At 39.5% G+C, this 25,832-nt stretch overlaps 1 protein-coding gene across 2 annotated transcripts in view; it reads left to right on the forward strand.

Annotated features, from left to right (window-relative positions):
• Nucleotides 1–25,832, forward strand: part of pms1 (PMS1 homolog 1, mismatch repair system component) — a 66,308-nt gene that overhangs the window by 23,211 nt on the left and 17,265 nt on the right. For both annotated transcript variants that reach the window (XM_052018360.1, XM_052018351.1), the window contains exons 6-9: nt 2,373–2,489; nt 10,419–10,541; nt 11,868–12,014; nt 14,404–15,239. In XM_052018360.1, the coding sequence (XP_051874320.1) occupies nt 2,373–2,489; nt 10,419–10,541; nt 11,868–12,014; nt 14,404–15,239 (1,223 nt within the window). The remainder of the gene's footprint in view (nt 1–2,372; nt 2,490–10,418; nt 10,542–11,867; nt 12,015–14,403; nt 15,240–25,832) is intronic.

The raw sequence follows: 25,832 nt of genomic DNA on the forward strand, positions 1-25,832 counted from the left end.
AATTGATCTCCGTGGGGAATAAATCATTCTTTCTGTCATGGTGACACTGCACAAATGTCAACCGGTAGTAAATGTTGACTGAATAAGTTACTAATGTTTCTCTGAAAAACTGGTAATATGCTTTGCCCTTCATCTTAGGAATTCACCAAGTGTTTTAAAAACACCAACATTTTTGTGGAATGATCTCAAGAGATTAGAGGGAGAATATTCATACAGTGAACCTTTGATTAGAAATCCTTATTTCATACCAAAGCTGTCATTCAGTAGCCGCAAGCAGATCTTGTTTCATGTGTTTTGATGATCAGGTTTCAACATTGCAAATTAATATTTGGATCATTGTCAAACTAAATCCAATAAATTCCACTGATTAATCTTTTAACAAAATTATTCCCTTTGTTGCTGTGCTTCATGTATGTGTGTGTGCAATCTTTTTACTTTTATGGTGCAGGATCTGAAATATACTAATGCAGTAGTAGCCAGCAATGAGGTTGGTCAATTGAACAGAGCAGCTCGCTCTATAACTTTCAGAATGGTTTGCACAATGAAACCATAATTCAGAATTCCTGTATATTTCTTTGGGTGCATTCCAGGGTAAGATAGTTCTGTCATGAACCATATTGTTCCAGAGATTATTATTTTGAGTGAATGTATTGAATTCTGGCAGAGAATGTAATTTTCCCTTTCCTTTATAAATGGATGTAATGTGAACAATCAAATGGTTGTACTATGTTTATTACTTGCAAATAATTTGGAAAGATGAATGAATAATGAAAAGGACAATACAACACTTTGTTTTGTAAAAGTTCATGGAAGTCCCAGTTTACACTGTAATTCTAATTCCACATTGCGCCAGTAACCTAACGCTGATATCCTGCACATTAGAATATGGTTTCATGTTATGCACATATCAAAGCTATTTACTTATGCTTTCCGGTTATGTTTTCCTCAATAGAGACCCATTCACTGAGTGACTGTCACATGGTCCTGGGTGGCTTGTAAATGCCACAGTGTATGAATGACATTATTCCTTTTAGTACGGGCATTACACTTTGTCATAATACTATTTTTTTTTAATTGCCATGGTCAGAAAATGTGCAAGAATTGCTTTGATTTTAAAATCTGAGGAAACTGTTGATGCATTTATACGTATATTTTAAGTTTTTTTTTGAGCTATATTTATTGAAGTGCTATTTTTATTTCCTGAAGTCCAAATGACTCAGTAAATATATCAGATGAATACATGATATCGTACAATGAAACTATATACGCAAGGCCAGTTTAACTATATGCAGAATGAAGGGCAATATTTTATGATTTCTCCCCAGTCTTTGGGGTATGAAGTACAGTGACTTAATATTCATAATATGCACAATCTACTGAAGCAACATACAGTAATACTCCATTAATCCAGCACACTCAATATATTTTAATTCACTTTTTTAAAAAAGATTTTATACAGTAGAATAATAAATTTTCTAGTCAACCCAGTAGGTTTGAAGGAACTGTTGGAAACAGAAACAAGTGAGTTTAAAGGAATTCCGAAAACCAGGGCCCTAGTGAATGGAAGGACAAGTGGGAACCGGGGCCCCAGTGAATGGAAGGGCAGGTGGGAACTGGGGCACAGTGAGTGGAAGGGCATTGCAGCAAACATTACCGAGTGAGCCAGATGACAAACCATTGGGATTGTTAAATGGTCAGATAGTGGATTATTGGAGTCTTACTGCATTGCATGTGTAACATAGCAAAATATTCAAAGGTGCTAATTGGGAGCAATAGCAAACAAAATACTGTGGAAAGTGATATTTGGCCAGATGATCAAAAGCTTAATCAAAGAGATTGGTTGAGAAGAGTGACAAAGGAGGAGTGGAAGGTAGTGATTTTGGGAGGGAATTCCGAAGTTTGTGCTCTAGGCAGCTAAGCCAAAGCCATCAGTGGTGGATCAATTTAAATTGGGAATGTGCAAGAGGCCAGAGTTGGAGGAGTGTGGAAAACTCAGACGGTTGTAGGGCTGGAAGAGGTCACAAGGTGAGGAAGGGGGCGAAACCATGGAAGCATTTGAAAACAATTTTAAAATTGAGGTGTTGCTGGATTGGGAGCCAGTGTAGATCAATGAGCACAGAGGGCGTTGCTGCTGCTGAAGTCCTATCTTGTGGTTAATGCAGAATTTCTTCTTAACTGTTGCATCCACATTGTTGAGATAAACTACCTTGGTGTGTACATGCATGTATATTTGCAATGTATAGTGAAATGAGTATTTTTGTTAAGCGCAGAAAGCCTTTGTGGAGCCTTCAATTTTATGAAACTGCATATGACTTGACCTAAACAGACCTAAATTTAGTGACAGAATTTGATTCTCTGCCATTATATTTCAGGCAGTTGTATGGCAAAAAGCCAAGGTGTCGGATCACAAAATGGCCCTGTTAACAGTTCTGGGAACTGCTGTGATGGTCAGCATGGTACCTATCCAACATCATGAGCAAGAACCTGAGGTTAGTATAAGGTTACACTGATTATACTGGGGGGGTGGGGAGGAAGGAGAAAAAAAATCAATGCTCAGCAATTTGATGCAATTAGTTTTCCTTATCAACAACTTCGCACTTTGTCTATTATATGAATTGTTTGAAAGTGTTAATGAATAAGTAAGATAACATTTCCCTAAACATTTTGATCTTATTTACAAAAATGGAAAATACTTGCATGCAAAGTTTAATGCAAATTTTAATTTTTTTTAAGTGTTACTACTTTGTCCTTTACTTCCAGACATAAAGTTTCACATTTCTGAACATCCACGAACCTGAAACTTCTTCTGATTCTTTTTGTTTTGGGAAAGAAGTTTTTCCTGAACTTATCAAGTACTTGAGAAATAATATTATGACTTTGCATTCCCTATAAGGACAGGATTTCAGAGCAGACATGTGCTCTCAAAATTACTGACCAGATGATTAGGAAATTGCGCTCAATATGTGGCTGCATTCCCAATACGTGTTCCTGTTGGGCAGAATCTTCACTGTTAAGTGTGGAACGAAAAAATCATTCTCTTAATATATTTCCAACATGTACACTACAAAAATAAATGTTTTTAACTGCTATTAGAAAGTAAAACTAGAAGTGTAGAGAGTCAGTACTGAATAGAAATTTACTATTGTACTTTTTTTCAAACAAAGTCAGGTGAGGGACCCAGGGTTATCTATGATCTCCTGTCCTGGCAACTGTTGTTATTCAGTAAATTTAGGGACTCCCATTTCATGCTGTGTTATGATTTGCATTTCTTATCCTAACATTAAAGTAGCAATATCATTTCCTTCAAATACCTTGATCTTGACTTTACCAATATACTTGTGCAGGCAGAAGGGATTAGTTTAATTAGATGTCATTAGCTGAATTAGTTTGGCACAATGTCGTGGGCTGAAGGGCCTGTTCCTGTGCTGTACTGTTCTATGTACTTGAGATTTGTGGAAGGTATTCATTGTTTAATAAGTTCACAATGCTTCCTTTAAATGATTCAAGCGAAGCCTGGTGAGAGGAGGGGTTTATTGGGTTTGGGTTAAGGGTAAAGGTGGACATGGCAGATTGGGGCAGGCAGTGTTGAAGTGTTCATGTCTCCCAGCCAAGAAAGAAAAATGGACAGAAGAAAGTCTTAAAGAAATAGAAGCATGTAAAGGATTATTACTTTCAGTAGCACTGCATTAATTTCAACAAAGAGGGAAAATGGTTTTCAGGAGGGTACCGCCAGCAAGGTCAACATTTATTACCCACTTCTACTTCCCCCTTGATAGTGAGTCGACACTTGAACCCTGACATCCTTCTGGTGCTGTTGGATAGGGAGTTGCATGATTTAGACCCATCGATGATGAAGGACTGATGATATATTTCCAAGTCAGGATGGTGTATTAATTTATTTAAATCTCATTTCTCTGTTCTTTCATCATACTCTTCAATATTTTATCCTTGACCCTTTTGAATATCATTGCTTAACTTGGACTTGAGAGTCATATATGGTGATAACTTCCATAGACAAGTAACTCTTTGTTTGAAAACATTTATCCCAATGTTTCTTTTTTTTTACTTACTAATCCTACAGTTATGACTCTTATAATTCAACAACTGTTTGAAATATTTTTTTCATTAATTACTACTTCAAATCTTTTTAACACACCTTCCTTCCTCCTCCTACCTGTTTCCCTCCACCAAGAAGACTTAATGAATAAAGTCTTAATTTTTCAAGCTTCTCTTTATAAACTAGCCTCTCACACTTGATACATTACTAAATCAATTTGTCACGGTATGTGGATCCAATGTACTTTTCAGTGATTCAGTATTCACAATGTTACAGCTATGGTTTAACCAGCTTATCAGTACAAATGTATACCATATTTTTGAACATGCTAGGATCATTCATTTATTCCTTTGTTACCACTTTTTTCTTAAGTATACAAGTCCCTTCATTGATGAATGGAACAGCATCCTTTCAGTTTTTAAATGAATATATTCCTTATCCTGGAGCAAAAAACAAACTGCTGGAGGAACTCAGTGGGTCAGGCAGGATCTGTGAAGGAAAATGGACAGTTGACATTTCATCTCGAGACCCTTCAGCTGGACTGAAAGAGTACAGGGGAGATAGCCAGTATAAAGAGGTGAGGAGAAGGGGTGGAGCAAGAGCTGGCAAGCAATAGTTGGATTCAGGTGAGGAGGGAAGGGATTCCAATGTCTGCAGTCTCTTATGTCTCCATATTCCATATCCTGCTTGCATTAGAATGGAAAATAGTAGCTATTTGCCTTTACTAATTGGAACTACCAGCCGACCAGATTTCACAACAAGTTAACAATGTTTTACCATTGTTGTGAGTTTCCATAAAATCAAATATGGTCGGATTTTTTCCAAAGAGGTTTGAGGAAAAATGGAAATTAGTCTTCATATTGCACTGAACTTCATAGGTTTTGATACATAGGATCCTTGCCCAAAGGGTTTGTGGGAAGGGACAGTACCCACCCGCTGGACCACAAGATGTACGTTAAATATGCCAGATAATAGGGCTCCTTTGACACTGACAATTTAATTTTACTTATAATGGAGTCTTATTCTTTCAGATTATAAGTTTTATAAATATAAAATTTCACAGCTTTGTCTTTTATCTCATCATACCAGTCTAAGAAATAGAGGTAGGAGCTTGCTCTGCCATTCAATAAGATCTTGGCTGATCCTGTGCCTCATGTGGACTTTATTGCCAAGTTTACGCATCTCTTGATTTCATTGTTGTCCAAAAATCTGTCAGTCTCTCACTTGACTATACTGAACAACTGAGCATTAGTCTTCTGAGATAAAGCTCCAAAGACTTACGACCCTCTGCTCAAAGAAATATCTCCTCCTCTCAGTCCTAAATAGTTCATCTCTGATCTATCCCCATTTATTTGGGTTTTCCACCAAGAGTAAACAGTTTCTCAGCACCTACTTCCTCAATATCCCTCATCCTTCTGATATCACTTTCTCAGGCCCGCATATATCCACAGGTCAAAACTGGATCTAGTTCACCAAAGACCTGTACAATCCCAGTAAGACTTACTTACTGTTGTTCTCCAACATCTATCCAAATTTGTCTTCCTAATTGTTTGTTGTATCTGCATGTGTGGTCTCCATGTCTCCAGAGCACCAGGTTACCCTCTACAGAAAAGCTTACAAATCTCCCATTGTTTAAAAATCCAGCTGCATATTCTTCTCACAGAAGTGCACATCCTCAGTTTGCCACATTGTACTCCATCAACTACTTTCATGCCCACTTGCTTAACAGCTCACTTTTCTTCCTAACCTGTACCATCAGCTAGCCTGCATTCATTTTAAAAAAAAATCAATTATGTAAATTATGCCCAATACTGATCTCTGGCATTTCACTGATAACATCTGGCCAACCTGAAAAATACCTGTTAATTCCCAATTACTGCTTTTAGTCCTTTAACCAATTCTCCAGACACACCAGTATATCAGCACTAAATTTCTTTCCCTCTACTTCACTTTCTGTACACAATTTTTACATTGAATTGAATGTTCTAACTCACACTTCCTGATTTAGACTGTGTGCTTCAGTGAGGATTCTTCAGTCGGATTGATTGAAAAGATGTGCTATTGCTTGGACTGTTCATATATGCCCCAGAAACCATGCTGATTTGAACTCCCAGTGACTAAGTTGACACACAGAAGCCCAGATCGAAAGGTCTAGCAGTGCAAGAACAGTAAATGCTGTTTGATCACTGCTGGCCTAAGTTGGAACCTGCTTATATTTGGTGAAGTTGTGTGATAGCTGTTCATGATGGCTTTTATGGAAGATGAATATTGTTCACAAATCTACAGCTTCAACCCCCTCACCCCCCAGAAATTCTGCTCTTAAGCTGCCAATGTACATATCCCTACACAGCAGTCCAACTGCTCCCTAGCAGGTTGGAAAACAAGTTATTAGGAATTGACAAATGTGTTCTGACTGTAACATGGAACCTTCACTAATTGCAAAAATAACTATGGAAACATTGAAGCCTGTCATTTATTTTTTAATTTGGTAATTATTTCCAAAAATATATAATGAACAGTGACAGGTTGCTTGCACAAAGTGTGTAAGCAAATTATTTTTCAACTACTAATGGCATGTTTTTTTTTAAATAGGGGTTTTGTGGAACAATCGTTTCTATTTTTCTGTTCTCTAAGTAGTTGGATAATCATGAATTCAATTGCACTCCATTGCACTTAAATATGCAATTCTACTTTTACTTTTTAAAAAAAAGCCTGGTTTCTCTCTGATTGACATTTTTTGTTACAGATATAATCTTAAATCAATACACTCAATCTCATTATAATGCTAATTTGTTCAATCTTTTGACACCACATGATTGAAACATTGTTTTATATTCTCTTCATTGGTTTGAAGCAGCATAAATTTTAAACTTAGCTTCTAATAGTTTAAGTTGGAATTTGTTTCAAAAAAGTGCTTACCCCTACTGGGAAACCTTTGACACTGCCCTCTAACCTGCAGTACAGTCAATTTATACAATTTTTCCCCTAGGATTTTTTCAACAAAACTCAACACTGCTGGCATTTTTCTTTGCTTTAAAAGTGGAGAGAAAACTCAGTAAATTTCTTCATAGCAGCACTTTGTTTTTAAATCAAGGAGAATTTATATAGTCATTTAAAAGGTAAGTTGAAACCATAAATAGATTTTACACGGTAGCAGGATAACTCACCAAAATATGGTACAGTAGCCCAATGGTGAAGTTATTGGACTAGCACACGGAATTCTGAGCCATTGGTCCAGAGGCATGTTCAAATCCCACCATTGTAATTAAATAAATCTTGAATTAAAGCAAGTCTCCGTAACAGTAACCATGAAACAAGTGGACCGTGATTAAAAACTGATCCAGTTCACTAATTTTCAGGGAGAGATATCTGCCTTCTTTGCCTGGTCTAGCCTGTACATGAATCCAGACTTGCCTCCTTTTAGGGGCAGTTACAGATGGAGAATAAATATTGGCTCTTCTGATGATGTCCATGTCCTGGTTAGTGAAAACATTTTAAAAAAAAATCAAGGATTGCACAGGTAATGTACAGTAACCGGAAAACTGGTAATGCCAGCTGCACTGAATTTGGTACAAAATGTGCACATCACAACAAATAAGTACACATCCCTCAAGGACATCAGTATTAGATGCATACCAGAATTAGCTCATCAGTATAACATCTTATGAGTAATATTGTGTTACTTTTCAATGATTCCTTAAACTATAGAAAATTAAAGGCCTAGATTTAACTGCCAGCAGGTTTCTGTGCTGGAGACTTAAGTTCTCACCTGCTGCAGCAGAATAAGAGGCTGATTTTGACAATTGGCCTCATTTAAACCTCACTGGGTAACATTCCACCAAATCCTGGATGTCGTTGTGTGGTGCTCAGATATTAGTATGTGGCAAGATCAGCTGCCACACAGTCATGGGAGTACGCTTTCCCAGTGGAGCACAAAAGAGTACATCAATATGTCAAGTGACAGAGAGGTGGAGGTTAGTGTACTTCTTACAGGGGGAGGGGTGGTAATGGCCGCTTGTTGGTTCATGACAGCAGATTTGAAAAGAGAGGGGCAGTATCCAAGACAAAGGGACCATATGCAATAGCAGCTTGCATGGGTGTCAGCAGCTCGGTGGTAATACATGGGCTATCCCAATGACAAAATGAGCTTGGAGTGGGCATGAGGGAAGATTGGAGAGAAGTTGATATAGATATAAGATATCTATATCAACTTCTCTCCAATCTCATCGAAACACACAATGGAATGCATCTTTTGTGTAGAGTGTTCTGGGGGCAGCTGGCAAGTGTCGCCATGCTTCCGGTGCCAACATAGCATGCCCACTGCTTCCTAACTGTACGTCTTTTGAATGTGGGAGGAAACTGGAGCACCTGGAGGAAACCCACGCAGACATGAGGAGAATGTACAAACTCCTTACAGACAGTGGGCGGAATTGAACCCAGGTCAATGGCGCTATAATAGTGTTACGCTAACCACTGCACTAGCTTGATAGATGTTAATGTTCATAGATGTTTTCAGTCAGTAGCCCATCTGAAACACTAACAAGTCACTCTGACCATCAACCTGGTTGTCCTGCCAACCTCAAGTACTATTTGTTTGGAAGAGATTTCAATGTTCGTACCTATTGTAGTAATGCTTTGTGATTATTTGCTGCAGGTTTTGTATTTGACAGCAACCCAAAACCAGTTCTATCAGTTGGTATTTACTCTTTCTGCCCTAGTAAAAAAAATTTACTTGCCCAAATGTCTCACTACAGGAAATATGTGGAAGCCATAGAGAGGGTGCAGAGGAGATTTACAAGGACGCTTCCTGAAATGCGGAGCATGCCTTATGAAAGCAGTTTGAGGGAACTCGGCCTTTTCTCCTTGGAGAGACGGAGGATGAGGGGGGACCTGATAGAGGTGTATAAGATGATGAGAGGTATTGATAGGGTAGATAGAGGCTTTTCCCTAGGGCTGAATTGGTGGCCACAAGAGGACATAGGTTTAAGGTGCTGGGGAGTAGACATAGAGGAGATGTCAGGGGTAAGTTTTTTTTACTCAGAATGGTGAGTGCATGGAATGGGCTGCCGGAAACGGTGGTGGAGGTGGTTATGATAGGGTCTTTCAAGAAACTGTTAGATAGGTATATGGAGCTGAGTAGCTGAGGGCTGTTGGTAAGCCTAGTAATTTCTAGGGTAGGGACATGTTTAGCACAGCTTTGTGGGCCGAAGGGCCTGAATTGTGCTGTAGTTTTTCTATGTTCTATGTCCAAGTCGGTTTGTACCGTGCTTAGGGATCAGCCAGACTCATCCACTTCTTTTCATCCAGAATTGTACATTGACATTGGCTATTAGCTTCAGTTTGTAATTTATGAAACTAAATATAGAGCAACTTTAGTAACATTTATTTAAATGTAATGGAAATTCCATGGTTACAGCAACCTGCAAAACAATATTTAGTGAAACATTATTTTTCTTTAAGTTAGAAAAACAATGTGTGCAATGTGTAAAGCCAGAGTTGCTCTCAAAGGGGAAGATGAAGAGCAGAGGGGGAGGTCATTTTGAACAGAATCTGTTGTGCAGGCCAGAAAATGACAGTCCAGCTGTTATTTAAAAAAAATCTTTCACGATTAATGTATCAGTCACATTGTAAACCATTGGTTCATAAAATCTAATTTATCACTTCTGACAGATGTTTTCATTCTGACCTGCGTGTTTACTCAGTAAATAGTTTTTGCCTGTACCCTTTGCCTTGCATACATTCCAGCATTCAGTCACATGGTGGTAATTACTACTAACGTAGACAAATACTGATTTGCACAATTAGGAAAATTCTCAGATAATGGTAACCTGGAGCAAAATAATATTGGAGAAAATATTGGGATAGAGGTTAATCAGTGGTATCTTACTGGAACTTAAAATTGTACTGCTGGTATACGTATATAAAATCTAGTCATCATCAGATTCATAATTCTGTAAAATGATACATAACCCTTTGTAAATGTAACAGCCACCTGCATTGCCAGTATAACTTAAATTAGATGAATGCAATATTTTGACTTTGTTCCCTTTTTTGGCACAATGCACATTTTCTATATCGGGGAAAAGAAGCAGCTCTTTCACCTTGCCATTCTCAACTTGCTTGCCAGGTTGTATCCCAAGGAAGGAGTTCGATAATTGGTTCACTTTGTGTGTTTTTTTATTTGCTTTCCCCAGCTGAAGGGTCTGGGCCTTTGCTTCTGAGTCCCCATTGTAGTACATGTGATTCAGATAGCTCCCGGTGAACAATTTCTGCAAATGAGTTTCTGCTCCAAAACACTATGTTGTGATAGCAGTGCATTTACTAAATTTGTATGTGTTTTCTTTTTCTCCAATGTTTACAGATTTTCCTCAGTGGTTTTCTTCCCAAGCCCAGTTCTAATCCCTCTTCGATGAGTCTCACCAGCCCTGACAGAAGTTTTATCTCTGTGAACTCCAGACCTGTTCAGCACAAGGAAATATTAAAGGTAGATGAACAACTTTGCTTTACCTCATTTTCTAGTATGTAATAAATGTGCTTTAAGAATATTTGTTATGTTATTATAATAGTTCAATAATCTTCTTTGGATTGTGCTATAGTATTATTAGCAATTCTTGTCAATTCGTGCCATTTTTATTATTTGTATGTCGACTTACAGGGAGCAAAAGGGCAGATGCAATCTTGTTGATATTGGGATTTTCAATTTTTCAAATGCCAACTTCATCTCAGTAGTAATCAAGTGGATGTTATGGGCATTGTTTTTTTTCAGAATCTTAGTTCAAAAACTCAATGAATTGGTAATGCATAAAAATACACAAAGACACAGCCGATTGTATGTGGTACTTCAGATTTTCTTGCAGTTGCAACAATCCCAAGTTTGAAATCTATTGGCTGCAGTTTCTATATTTATCCTGAAGACTAATTCAAGTGTGTCTGATTAAGAAAACAATAACTCAGTAAAGTATGATGTTGCTAATTATTTCTGCAACAGGTATTAGAGATACAATGTGGCTGCAGTAAAATTTAATCATTTTTTTTTGTATGTTACTACTGAAAGAGTAAAATGTCCATGAAATACTGTAATCAAACACAGATGTGAGGTTAAACTGATTGGATAAGGCGGATTTTAACAGAGTTGCAATTTTGTTTTGTAAAATATTGCTTCATTTTGTGCTAAATCAATTGGTAGGTTGGTCACTACTTAGCTGTTTGGGAATTACTTCATCTATTATTTGATCCTTTCTATTTCAAAAGATATGTCTAATTATTTAAAGCTACAGTATGACATTCAGGGTGAGAATGCAACTAATTTTCAAGTGTTTCCAGATCCATGTCATTTACCCTACAGTGAACTGATTTATGGTTATCATTTAGGTGTAATAACTTTTTAATAAACAGATTATATGATGTTTATTTGCTGGTTTTAAGAAATGCAGACTGGATCTTAAAACTGAGAATACAACATTCACAAATTCATCTTGCAACATTTTGTTTCTGGATGGATTGATTTTGGATGGAAAGGACTTCACCCAACCTCCTCTGTACAAGGATGACAACATTAGACTAAGTTTCAACATCTAGTCTCTGTTGCAATTGTTGGAACATTTTAGTGGAACATGTTGAAAGGGCAAGGTTTTAAAAAGTTCCTTGCTAAATGTTTAGTGTCAATAAAGATGAAGGTAGAGTTAGCATTTTAACATAATTACAAATTTACTTCAACTTAACAGTTTTCACTATTCTGGTCCAAATTTATTATTACATGGATTGTCCTGGAAAGATTTTTTTAAAATTTCTGTTTGCTTTAATTTTGCAGTTGGTCCGACAGTACTACAGCTCTCAATGCCAGAAGGATTCTTCACATATTCGTTATCCAATTTTCTTCTTAAATATCTTGGTTCCAGCCTCAGTCATAGATGTCAATTTAACACCAGATAAATCCCAAATAATGTTTCATAACAAGGTAAGACAAATTAAAAATGTCTCATTGAATTGTCATAAACAGTTGAAATAGTTGTTGAAATGGAACTTGTGAGATATTTTTGCAACAAACGTAGCATGTTCATGTTCCCAAAAATGTCAGTCCCCAAGCTGTGATAATTGGTGGAATAAACAAACTTAAAATTTGTAAACCTTCACAAGTTTAGGTAAGTACACTGTATAACATTTGTTGAGATCATAAAGTTTTCACATGGCAGCTACAGATTGGATCTAACCCAAATTTGCCCTGTAGATGTCAGTGGCAGGAGCACAGGAAATTGACAAGCTATTCTAATCAAATAGTACTGGATAACACTGAGTGCCAGTCAGGAGCCAGAATCACTTTGCTAGTTGCGCTTTATAACTGTGCTCTTCCTCGAGTGCCTTATCCTGTCGACCACATCACTGCAACATCCCACTGACATTGTCTCATGGGTAAGGTACCGGGCATTTCACTGTGTGTTTCGATGTACATGTGACTAATAAATAAATATCTTATCTAAATGGGGAAGAGTGCAATTATAATGTGCAATCAGGAGGAGTATTCTGAGCACTTCTGCTGCCACTTACTGCTGTGCTACTGCCACACCCCTTTCTTTTATTGGCCAGCTGATTGGGCTGTTGTCTAGACATTGTGCATTAGAGAATAGTCTAACCATTCAGGTGGCCACCAATATTCCTTCCTATTCCTATGTACCTGTGTGTGTTTCATTACCATGTGCTGACCTCTCTACTTCATTCTGCAACCTAGAGAAATGGGACATAAATTAGGATCTTGGAGGGAGGTTGCACAGTTGCAGAAGATGTGTATCTCAGTGTAACAACATAGTAAAGTAGGTGGTATGTTTTCCATTGATTAGAATGGGGTATACATATTTGCCAGAGACCCAGTTCAATGACTACAAATTTGCTGCAGCTTAGTTTGAACCACGTTTCTCATTTTCTCACTGACATTATTTCTCACATTTCTCACTGACATTATTCCAGACCTGGCTCCCACACTACTAAAACCCCTAGCTGTCTTAGTCCTCTTATGGTTATTCCACATCATCTAGAGTTAATAAGCATCAGCGAGTGACTACCGATAAGGAATGCACGTGTTCTAGAAGGAGAGGCAGACAGATAAATAAAGAGCAGAACTTAACTTTGATTGACCAGGGAGGTATTTGAAGGACTTTTTGAACTGTATCCACTGGTGATTCACTTGGAGCTGACAATCTCTACATCTGTTTCAAGTCTGAGGAAGAATGGGTCTGGCAACCATCTTGGTATTGTTGAGGAACAGGAGTCTCCCTCCTTCTGGAAAAATATGGTGCCTGCCTCCATCTCTTTTGCGAGTAGGTTCTTCCATCACGTTGTAAAATGGGCAATGCAACCTCTGATTCAGAGGTGCACTCTTGCTTTAAAAATACCTTTGGCTGACCATTCAAAACCATATCCATGAAGTATGGGGTTTCCCATTAGCTCAGACAGTTTGGTTAGAAACTCACTGGTGGGATTTTACTTGCTGCAGGAAATAAGTTTTTGGACTGAAACAAAAACTGAAGTTAAAATTGGAGCTGCACATACTTGGCAAAGAGATAATTGTGTTACAAATATATAAATTAGGAGCATGAGTGAGCCACTCAGCCCCTCCAGCCCACAACTTCTCAAGGTGGTGGCTCCTTGGTCTCTGTCCTCAACTCCTCATTCCCATATAACCCTGTTAACATTTCATCCTTACATATCAGGTATCTATCCATCTCTGCCTTAAAAATATTCAATGATTTTGCTTCAACCACCCTTTGAGATAGTTGGTTCAAAAGTTTACAACCCCTGGAAAAAAATATTGCACCTCACCATGTCTTATTCATTTCTACCAGCGACCCCTTAGTTCCAGGTTCTCCCACAAGAGGAAGCATCCTCTCCACATCTACTCAGGATCTAATATGTTTCAATCAAATCAACTGTAACTCTTCTAAACTCCAGTAGATACAAGCCTATCTTGTCCAAATTCTCCTCATAAGGCACCCTGTGCATTCCAGATATTGATTCAGTAAGACTTCACTCAACTGCTCCCAAAGCATATACATCCTCAAATAAGGAGCCTAATGCTACACACAGTACTCTAGTCAAGGTCACACGAATGGCCTAGATAACTGAGGCATAACCACACATCTTTTGTATGAATGCCCTTGGCAATAAACAATAACAATCTGTCAACTAATTATTGTCACAATTTGTAAATCATGATCCAGGACACCCAGCTCCCTCTGCGTTTTGGAGCTGTTGTTGTTTTTGTTCTGATTTTTGGGACTAATCAAAGCCTCATCTATATTAATGACATAAATGATGCTTTATGCAAAACCTTACTATATTTTCCCTCTCACCAGGAAGCCATCTTGTTTGTGATTGAGAAGGTGTTGATTTCGGTTTATGGACAACTTGATGAACCATCCCCTGAATGTTTACCAGAAACTGGACTTCCTAGCAGTGGCGAAGCAAAGAAGTCTGGTACCTCAATGTCAACAGAAACTTCTCTGGTTGCTGACACTGTAAATACGTGTCCTGAAACCATCACTTTTCCTAACAATATCTCGGAGGTGGTGGTTGATAAAAAGGAGAGTTTTGATGGAAACATAGCTAAGAACAAGTCCAAAGAGACACCTTCTCCTGCGAATGTGGAATCAACTTTTGTGCCAGAATTTGATGTGGCATTTGCATTAGATGATGACTGCATTCTTTCCAAGAGTCAACCTGATATTAACAATGAAAACGCTGGTTATTCATCTTTGGTACCTGTGACATTAAGTGAACAGATCTCAGTTGTAAAAGATTCCAGTGAACCAACTGCTGATGACTGGAGTAAGGGTGTGATGAAAGATTCTATGGAGCAGGCATTTGCACCCGTAAAGCTTTTGGTACCCAAAGACACATCTGGTCAAGATCAAGTAGCCTGTGATGAAAAAAAGCAACACAGCCCAACCAGTAACTCAAACAACAATCTGAGTACAAATTCTTCTAATGTGGTGCAGGATAAAATTGGGCAGATCACATTATACGACTTGATCAGTAATCGCACTGTCAAAAAGTCTCTGCCGGCTTCTGCCCTATTCATGCAAGAAATTCGACCCAAACTGTTAGCAGAGAACCCAAGAGCTAATCTGCAAGATGTTAGCATGAAACTTGAAGAGATGTGGAAAAATCTGAATGAGGATGAGAAAAAGAAGTAAGTTTCCGGATTAAACCTTTTGACCTCATAACCCAATAGTTTCCATTCTCTGTGACTCATTGGGCGCAGAGAGTAAATCCCATTACTATTTGAAATATAAAGCGGAAAATTCTTTTGGCATGTTAGAGATGCCATGCAGGCTGTATTGTTAAATTATATTATGCGCATCTTCTCCAGACTTCTGCAATTAATTGTTTTAGTGTATGTCTTACATTTTCCATTCACTGTTTCCCTTCAAGCATATTTCTTTATAATGAAGTGATTATAAATTTCCCAGTACTTTTGAGCAAATTTTTAGCATAAATTAATGACCTGTTATCATTTTGCAAGACAGGAGATATTGTTCATTATGCTTTTCATAAAACCAGATTTTGTTGAATGGTAATTCATGAAGCAAAGTAATTAATTTTAAAGCTTTTTTATTTGTTCATTTATGGAATGTGGATGTCTCTGGCAAGGCTCACATTTACTGTCCATCCCTAATTGTACATTAATAAGTGGTGGTGAGACAGCGTTGCTTTGTTGGTTTTTTTACCAGACAAAAACTTCTTTTATCTCAAGTATATTTTTGCTATTTCAGCAGTCTCTTTCAGGACATGAGAAAAACTAAGGATTTTTTATTCACCCAGTCTGGTGAGGCACTGGAACTCAGTGCCTGAAAGGGTGGTGGAGTCCCTTAGAGTCCCTATGTTTAAGAAGTAGTTGAACATGCAGTTGAATTGCAGTAACATACAAGGCTGTGGACTGAAAGCTGGAAAGTGGGATTAGGATGGATAGCTGTATCAGCCAGTAGGGATATTGTGATTTCATGTATAAATGGGTTAAACAAAGGAAACTGATAAAATATTGTGAAATAAATGAAGCTGAAAATTGTTTATAAAATGCCAAGATGCTGCAGTTTCTACCCCAGAGAGTTGTGGAGGCTAAATCAATAGAGATATTTAAAGTGGATGTAGATAAATTTTGGAAAGGTTGGGGGTAATTGAGAGCTATGGGGATCTGGCACAGAGGGGGAGGGGTAGATCAGCCATGATCATATTGAATGACAGGACAGGCTAGAGGGGCCAGGTGGCTTATTCCTGTTTCTATTTTCTTGTGTTCATGTGTTAAACTCTAAAATCAAACCACCCTTGTGACTCAATAAATAAATGTGCCACTGAACCGTAAAGATGAAGAAGATCCCAGATTTAATCCCCAATCCTTGCAGAATATGTCAGTCTGTACTGGGGCGAATACAGTTGGAGTGTGTTTACCAGAGGAAACAAGCAAATGCTCTTGCTCTAGATAATTGAGCAATAGGTGTTGAATATTAAGGGAATCTAGGAATTTCAGGTTAATACAGGAAATAAAAGATCAGCAATGATCTTGTTGAATGGTGAAACAGGCATGAGAGCCAAATGGTCTGCTCCTGCTTCTATTTCTTATGTTCTTGTGACTATACTGCAGCAGTATATGCATATGTGCATTTGTCTAATGTAAATAGGATTGGGCATTGATGTCACGGGAATTGAAAAGTGTTTGAACACCAGTTAGTTGGAGCACTGTTTCCTGCAAACCCTCCCACTGTAGAATAGTACAGATAGCATTGGCTATCGATCATGTATAAGACAGAAACCTACACATTAAAATTGACAGCTGTAGTCTACTGAAATACTGTAAACAAAAGATTATTATCTGCTCAGCTATCTAAATTCTTTTATACCACCTTTCTCTCACTGTCTTCTACTCTTCCCTATTCCCCACTAGAAAAACAATTGGGTGTGAGAAAGCTTTCTAAGTTTGTAGTGTAGGTCATGTGGATGTGTGCAATGTTGGATATCCTCGACGGGGTAGAGCTATAGCCAGAAGGTTGTATTCCAGAGTTGGGCAAGTTGGCATAATGTTCCCACAGTGATGTTCCTTAATGACTTTCTGCCCATTGTGGCAGATTCAGAAACCACAACATACATCATGTACAGGAATGCAGAAGCTAAATGAGTAGATTATTTGCAGTTAGTTTGGGCTGAGCATCGACATATACAAATAAAAAGAACTGGTGTTTGCCCCTTGCTGATTCCACCACTCAGCTTTGACATTTACTTGTTGCCACTTCTAAACTCAAGCCCTTACATTTCATTCAAAATTTCTGTATGTGATCAATTGTCTCCAGATGCCGTACTCAATATATTATCAATAGTGTCTAAGGCAGGGCAATCTTTAATTCTTTTCACTTCTCTCTTAAAGGCAGCATCTTGGCACCTATCTACAGCATAAAGGCACCAATCTACAAACACCAGTTGCCTCCAGTATCTTTGCACAAATTACTTTATCATTTATCAGCCTTACACAGTGATTGTCAGACTGTCAACAACATGAGACAGGCACAGGTTCAATCCCGACATCGAGCGTTATCGGTGTGAGTTTGCATGTTTTCACTGTGACTGCAGAGGTTACTGTCGGGTCCTCCGGTTTCCTCTTGCATCCCAAAAACATGCAGGTAGGTTAATTAACTGCTGTAAATTATCCTTAGGATAGCTAAGTGGCAGATGGAGTTCAACCCAGCCAAATGTGAAGTGTTGGACCTTGGAAGATCAAATGTAAAGAGACAGTGCACTGTTAATGGCAAGGCCCTTAACAGTGTTGATGAGCAGAGGGATCTTGGGGTCCAAGTTCATAGCTCCCTGAAAGTGGTTTCACAAGTTGATAGGGTGGTAAAGAAGGCATATGGCATGCTTACCTTCATTAGTTGAGGCATTGAGTTCAAGAGTCAGGAAGTTATGCAGCAGCTTTGTAAAACTTTAGTTAGGCCGCATCTGGAGTATTACATTCAGTTCTAGTCGCCCCATTATAGGAAGGATGCCGAGGCTTTGGAGAGGGTGCAGAAGAGATTTACCAAGATGCTGCCTGGATTAGAGGGCATGTGCTATGAGGATAGGTTGGACAAACTATGTTCTCTCTGGAGCAGCAGAGGCTGAGGGGGGATCTGATAGGGGTTTATAAGATTATGAGAGGCATAGATAGAGTAGATGGCCAGTATCTTTTCTCCAGGGTTGAAATGTCTAATACCAGAGGGCGTGCATTTAAGTTGGGGGGGGGGGGGTGGGGGGGTAAGTTCAAAGGAGATGTGCGGGGCAAGTTTTTCTCTTACACAGAGAGTGGTGGGTGCCTGGAATGCGCTGCCTAGGGTGGTGGTGGAGGCAAATACGATAGAGGTGTTCAAGAAGCTCTTAGATAGGCACATGAATGTGAAGGAAATGGTAGGATATGGACATTATGTAAGCAGAAGGGATTAGTTGGACATTTTGTTACTAATGTCATTGGTTCGGCACAACATTGTGGGCCGAAGGGCCTGTTCCTGTGCTGTACTGTTGTATGTTCTATGAATCAAAAGGGAGTTGATGGGGATGGTGAAGGAATAACTTGCAGGACTGCAGAGAAAATAAGGTAAAGGAGATGGGACTGATAAGATTGTTCTACTGGATTTGATGGGCTGATCGGCCTCTTTTCATGTTGTAATAAGTATTGCAATACTTTGCAGTCAACCATTACCTGTCCTCAACTGATATCCACAGTGTACTTTCTGGCAGGAGTCTCCAGTCTTCCCCTCCCCCTACTCCCCACCATCTGCCTGCCCCAGACCCTGTGGCTAATTGTGATGTCTTAAACAATCAGGCTAGTTGAAATCTGTAAATTACCTCAGACTCCATCAAATCTGTTTGGCTCTGTTCCACACCGGTTGATGTATTATCAACATTTTCAGGGAGAAATTATATCCTTTGCAATGGAACTGTTCCTATTTACCCTGAAGCTTGGAAACATCACAAGCAAAAACATGTAGCTCTCCCATAGCAGAAACATATAAATGTCTTCCACTAGTCTTAGTTATTACTCTCTTACCATCTTACCCATTTCTTTTTCTCTCATACCTACCATTCTTCAACCTGTCGTTTTTTACTGTTGAATTTCTTTGAAGTTCTGTCTCACCTCCAACTCATCTCTGGTACTGAAACCCCTGGCTTCTGTGTTGATTACTGCAATGCTCTCTGCATGCCTTGCAGATCCCACCCTTCAAAAATTGCAGATTGTCGCATTTCCCACTGCCTGCATCTTATTACTCCTTTTCACTCCAACCTTCAGTGTAATAACTTTCAACAAATATTCTCTCCTGTTCAAGCATCTTCCCGGCATTTGTTCCTTCCTTGTTATGTAAACTACCATCCCTTATCAATCTAACTCCCACGCTATATGATATCTGAGATGTTTAATTATGTTAAAGGCACCATTAGCAGTCAAACTGAGGAGGATTCAACTGAAGTGGAGATGGGAAGCCCCAGTAAAGTGATGTCAGTGTAGAAAAGGGAGAAGCCCCCTCTGGCTGGGGTAATAACTCACAGAGAAAGATGGCTGTCCTTTGTGGAGGCCAATCATCACAGCCCTGGGGCATTGAAGCAAGAGTTCCTTAGGCCATCTGGTTGTTTCTGCTGAAGAAACAAAGGACTACAGATGCTGGAATCTAGATGAAAAACACAATGATGCTGGAGGAACTCAGCAGGCTAGGCAGCATCCGAGGAGAAAAACAGACGGTCAGTGTTTCGGGTCAGGACCCTTCTTCAGGACTGAAAATAGGAAAAGGGGAAGCCCAATATATAGGAGGGAAAAGCAGAGCAGTGATAGGTGGACAAAAGAGGGGAGGTGAGGTGGGCACAGGGTGGTGATAAGTAGATGCAGGTAAGAGATAGTGATAGGCAGGTGTGAGGGGAGAGCGGATCCACCGGGGGATGGGTCAAAGGTAAGAAGAGAGAGAAACAAAAAGAGGCTAAGAAAGGGAAGAAGAGAAGAAGCATGGTGGGGGTGGGGGGGCGGGGATGGAGTTTGTGGGGATTATCTGAAGTAGGAGAATTCAATATTCATGCAATTAGTCTGTTCCCACACCATTTCCATTTCTGGTGTTTTATCAATGACCGTCAACATTACATCTGAAGTGGGAATGTTCACTGATTACAGAGCATTCTGTTCCATTCTCAGTTCCTCAGAAGTAGTTGTTACCCCCAGGGACCAAGTACTGGACAACATTCAGGCATGGGCTGATGTGTGACAGAAATGTTACTTCCTAATTAAGTGCCAGTCAGTGACATTCAACAAGAGAGAGTATAACCACTCTCACTTAACATTCATTGGCATGCCATTGCCAAATCTTTAGGATTGCCATTGACTAGGAACAGACAGTTAAATACTGCAGATTCCAGAAAGCGTATATTCTGTGATGGATGGCACATTTCTTGCCTGCCTAACACCTCTCCATTGTCTGTAAATCTGGAGTATGATGGAATATCTTCACCTGGCTGAATGAGTATGCTGTCACTCTGCTCAGCAACATTTGGGACAAAGTAGTCAAGTGCATGGCGTACCTGTAGTCCTAAGTGTTCAATCCCGCCACATGACCGCAGTGAATACAAATCATCAGGCCTCTTTCAACAGAAGGTCCCAAACCCGTATCCTCCAGCATGGGAGATCACAAGAAGCCATCTCGGGGTTATATTTCAAAAGGTAAATGGCTTTCCCTATCTATAATGATCCATGAATTACATGGATTTATTTTCTCTATTCATGCAGGAGACGTTGTCAATCCTTAGTGTACTTTAAACTGAGTTCTTTCTTGACAATTTCAGCCAGTAGTTAAGGGTGAACCATAGTAGTCCAGTGATATGCATGCCAGTGGGATAGAGGCATATTAGTGGATTTGTTTGTTCTGGAGCTGGTATTTCACCACACCATGGCACTGTCATAGGCCAGGAGTGGAGCGATTGGACCTCATTTTATTGAGGTCATACTGACATTGCTGACTGGAATGCAAAATACACAAACCTGGTTCCTGGGAAGTAGGCAGCTTCTTCTCAGGTACTTTTATTGTTCAAGGTGTAAAATGTCTCTTGGCTGGGGAAGCAGCCACAAAAATCTCATACTGTGTCCAGCTACTGTACTGTGCGTCAGGGTTTTTGCAATGTGGCATGAAATGGAAAATTTGTTGAATTTTACAATAATTTGTGTTTTTAGTTTAATATAAGTATAGTCTGCATCAGTGAGCACATTTAAATTTAAGACTTTTATTGTAATTGCAGTGAGGTTCTAAATAACAGTGCAGTTCCAATTTTCTATATGTTGCTTTCCAATAAGATATACAAATGCATTATAGCTGAGTCAAGAGTGCTTACACTAGTTCAAAAATATACACAAATTAAACAATGACAATATTTCACCTTTCACACCAGTTCAAAGACCAGAAAAATATTGAGGGTGAAGTGGAACTGCAACAATGCTGGGGAAGATGTAAAGCAAGGTCATGGCTTCCGATAGATTTTGGGGCTATGCTCCTTATCCAGTAGATTTCCTTGTATCTCAAAATTTTTCATCACGAAGAATTAGAACAGGTTTATTATTGTCACTTGTACCAAGGCACAGTGAAAAACTTGGCTTGCATTCCGTTCATACAGATCAATTCATTACACGGTGCATTGAGGTAGTACAAGGTAAAACGATACAATGCAGAGTAAAGTGTCGCACCTACAGAAAAAGTGCAGTGCAGGTAGACAATAAGATGCAAGATCATAATGAGGTAGATTGTGAGATCAAGAGTCCATCTTATCATACTAGGGAACCGTTCAATAGTCTTATAAGAGCGGGATAGAAGCTATCCTTGAGCCTGGTGGTACGTGCTTTCAGGCTTTTGTATCTTCTGCCCGATGGGAGAGGGGAGAAGAGAGAATGACCCGGGTGGGTGGGATCTTTGATTATGCTGGCTGCTTTACTGAGGCAGAGAGAAGTATAGACAGAGTCCATGAAGGGGAGGCTGGTTTCTGTGACATGCTGAGTTGTGTCCACAAGTCTTTGCAGTTTCTTGCGGTCACTGGCAGAGCAGTTACCATACCAAGCTGTGATGCATCGGGATAGGATGCTTTCTATGGTGCATTGATAAAAGTTGGTGAGGGTCAGAAGGAGACCATTTGCCCTGTTGAGTCTGTACTGGCTCTATGTAAGATCAATCCATCTAGTCACACTCCCCCCACTCTCTCTCAAATTCTTTCCTTTCACTACAATTGAATCTTCCTCCGTTAAGCCAGCAACTGCATTCCAGACTCCAACCCATGTGAAGAGAAACATTTGGTTATCATCGTTATTCTATGCCCCCAAATTCATGACCCTCTGCTAATGGGAACAATTTCTTTCTATCTACTCTATCCATAACATTCATGACTTTCAATGCCTCTACCAGATCTCTACCCGACCTACTCTGTGCCAAGGAAAACATTACTAAGTTCTCTAGTCTGAACACTTGGAATCATTTTAATAAATCTCTTCTCCAAAACTTTCACATCTTTCTAAAGTATGGAACCCAGAACATTGCCACAATGCTCCAGTTGTGGATGAACCAGTGTCTTATAAAGGTTTATTGTGACTTCCTTGCTCTTGTACTCTACGCCTCTGCTTATAAAGCCCAGCATCCTGCTTGTTTTTTTAGCTGCTTTCTCAATCTGCTCTGCCTCTTTAATTGAACCAAGTAAATATACCCCTGGATCCCTCAGTTCTTGTACCCTTTTTAGAACTTTGTGCCCCTAGTTTAAATTGCCTTTTCTCATTCTTTCTACTATAGTGTAACATTTAACACTTTTCAGCCTTAAATTTCAACTGTCACCTGTCTGCCCTTCCACTAGATTATCCTCGCCTCCCCCTCTCCATAATTTGTATTATCTGTAAAGCTGGATATTGTGCCCTGTACACTGATGTTATATACATTAAAAAGAAACAGTGGTCTTGACACTGGACCTTGGGGAACCCTACTCTACTCTTCACTCCAGCCCAGAAAGCAACCTGTCACTGAAGGTCTTTGTTTACTATTAGCTAGCCAATTTTCTATCCAATGTGGGATCTTATGAAAAGCCTTTTGGAAGTCCATATGTACCACGTCAATGGCAGAATTGGACCAAACACCCCAGGAAACTAAAGCCCTCCTTCCCAAATCATCTTCCAGCCTTACTTTTATCTGTCCTGCCCTGCCATTAATGCACTGACTGGTGCGTGGCATCGGGAGTGATATAGAGGTTACATCCTTTCAGAACTTGCTACTTAATCTCTTTTTTATCTCCTTAAAATGCCTTCAGGACTTCATCCCTTTTTCAAGCTATGCTATTGGCATGTTCCCCTCACATTTTCTGACTGTACTTTATGCACCTCAGATCTATAGTTAGATCAGTAATATGTTGAGAATCCTGTATCCATGCAACTTTCCTGTCTGAGTAAATTGACTTTCTGGTTCAACTTTTGTACCTATAATTTCCTTGTTAAAGTAAATGTTTATTTCAATTCTGGCTGCATAGTTGGTCCACTGGTTTCCTCTGCTGTAAGAAAAATCCTTCCCTGCAATTTTTTTACCTTAGCAATTAAAATTTCTGGGCCTACTTATTGTTGGACAGCATGCCAATGACTATTTTGGTCATTGGGCAACGTGATGTTGATTGTTTTGGTCAATGAGCAGAACGAAGTTGACCATTTTGGTCATTGGGTCGTGTGACTTGACCGTGATGGATGTTGGGCAGCGTGACGTTGACTGTTTTGGTCATTAGGCAGCACATTGTTGACCAATTCGGTCATAAGCCCACTACTGCATAATTGCCATTGTATATTTTCCTTCAGGCTGTGCAACACCCAGAGGAAATGTTGACATGTGTAATAGAAGCTGCAATTGAGCGGAAGAAAAGTCAGCAGTTTCATCATGTCCTGGGAAAAGGGGAGATTCATCCTTTGTAGGATTGGTGGCTGGTGTTGGGAGTTGGAGAGAATGAGGTTGACCATCACAAGTTGAGACCTGCTGGAAGAGGAGGTTCTGCTATTGAAGTATCAATGCACAAGAGGGAGATTGCCCATCAGAGAACTGAGTATCAGAGAATCAGAGTGGGTATGGAAATTGGATCTCCATCATGGTGTTTGGAGGATCAGAACTTAGGGCAGTCAGGACATTGGAGTTTGAAGCCAGGTGTAATTGGAATTGGGGATGAGATTTAGGGTTGGGGGTTGTTGGAAGCAATGTGCAGAAAGTAAAAATTAAGTTGCAGTGTGGTCCCACTCCAGCACAGACATGACCAACAGCAGTCACACCCAAGACAATGTGAACAAATTCCTGCTACAATGATTTCAGTTGTGAGGACAAACTGATTAAGCTGGGTTTGTTTTTCTTGGAACAGAGGAGGCTGAAAGTGGACCTTTTAAGGTATACAAAATCATGAGGGAGCACAGATAGGGTTGAAAGTGAAAAACCTTTCCCTATAATGGAGACATCAAAAGCCAGAGGGCATAAGTTTAGGTTAAGGGGTAAGAAGTTTAGAAAGAACTTTTTCACTCAGAGGTAATTGGAATCTGTAAGGTTCTGCCTGAGAGGGTGATGGAGGCAGGTACTCTTACAAAATTTAAAAGGATATCTGTTGAGGCACTTGAATTTCTAAGTCACATCTCCAGCTGGACTCCAGCAATCTTTTCCTTTACATTTCATTTCAGCCTGGGATACATCTTATTAGACCCCAAGGGTACTTCCAACTTTAAACCTGCCAAGATATATAATACTACCAACTTTTTAACAAGAACATGTTCTAGAATTTCATTGTCACCCTACCCGAATTCTCCAACTACAATGTCCTTCTCCTTGGCCTCTGTCTTTCCCTCATTGGCCTCTTGCCCTTGATATTACTCATAAAATACTTTGGGATTATCCTTAATCTTATCCCCCAGTGATATTTTGTGACTCCTCTTTGCACTCCTAACTTTTTAAAGTACCCCTACACTTTCTACACTCCTGAAAGGCCTCACTGTTTTCAGTTCTCAACACCTGCCATATGCTTACATTTTTTTCTTTGTCCAACCCTTGATATTCAGGGTTGCTTGGACTTGCTGTCCTTGTCTTTCACCCTTATGGGAACATTTTGGCCACGAACCATCTTTGTGAATGACTCCTATAAGTTGTATGTAGACTATATGTAAGTAGTTGCTCTTTTGCGAGGCCTTCTTGTACGATATTGAAATCAACCTTCCCTCAATTCAGGGCATAATTCCTTGGACAATCTTATCCCTCTCCATAACTACCTTGAAATTTACACAGTTATGGTTACCATCTCTGAAATTCTCTCCCATTGACACTTAAACTACTTGCCTGGTTACTGCCCCTTCTCTAGTAGGACTATCCATATACTGTCTCAAAAGGCTGTCCTGAACAAACTTTAAAAAATTCACCCTGTCTACTCTTTTCGCACTAATGTGATCACAGATCTTACTCTTGCATCTCTCTGTGATTTGTATACATACCTTCTTCATCTCCTGCTGACCTTTAGATGGCCTGTGGTACACTCCCTATTTGTTCCTAAGCTCTACCCATATGGACTCATTTGAAGAGCCTTTTTGTACATCCTCCTCATTGCTGCAGTCATGGATTCCTTAATATCGCAATGCCACCTCGTCTTCTACATCTATCCATGCTCCCACTAACCCCCTCCCCCGCAAGTCATGTTTTAAGATTCTGTACCCCAAAATGTTGGGTTGCCTGTCTTGCGCTTCTTTCAACTTTGTCTC

Source organism: Pristis pectinata, chromosome 1, assembly GCF_009764475.1.
Source record: "Pristis pectinata isolate sPriPec2 chromosome 1, sPriPec2.1.pri, whole genome shotgun sequence".
Classification (NCBI taxonomy): Eukaryota; Metazoa; Chordata; class Chondrichthyes; order Rhinopristiformes; family Pristidae; genus Pristis; species Pristis pectinata.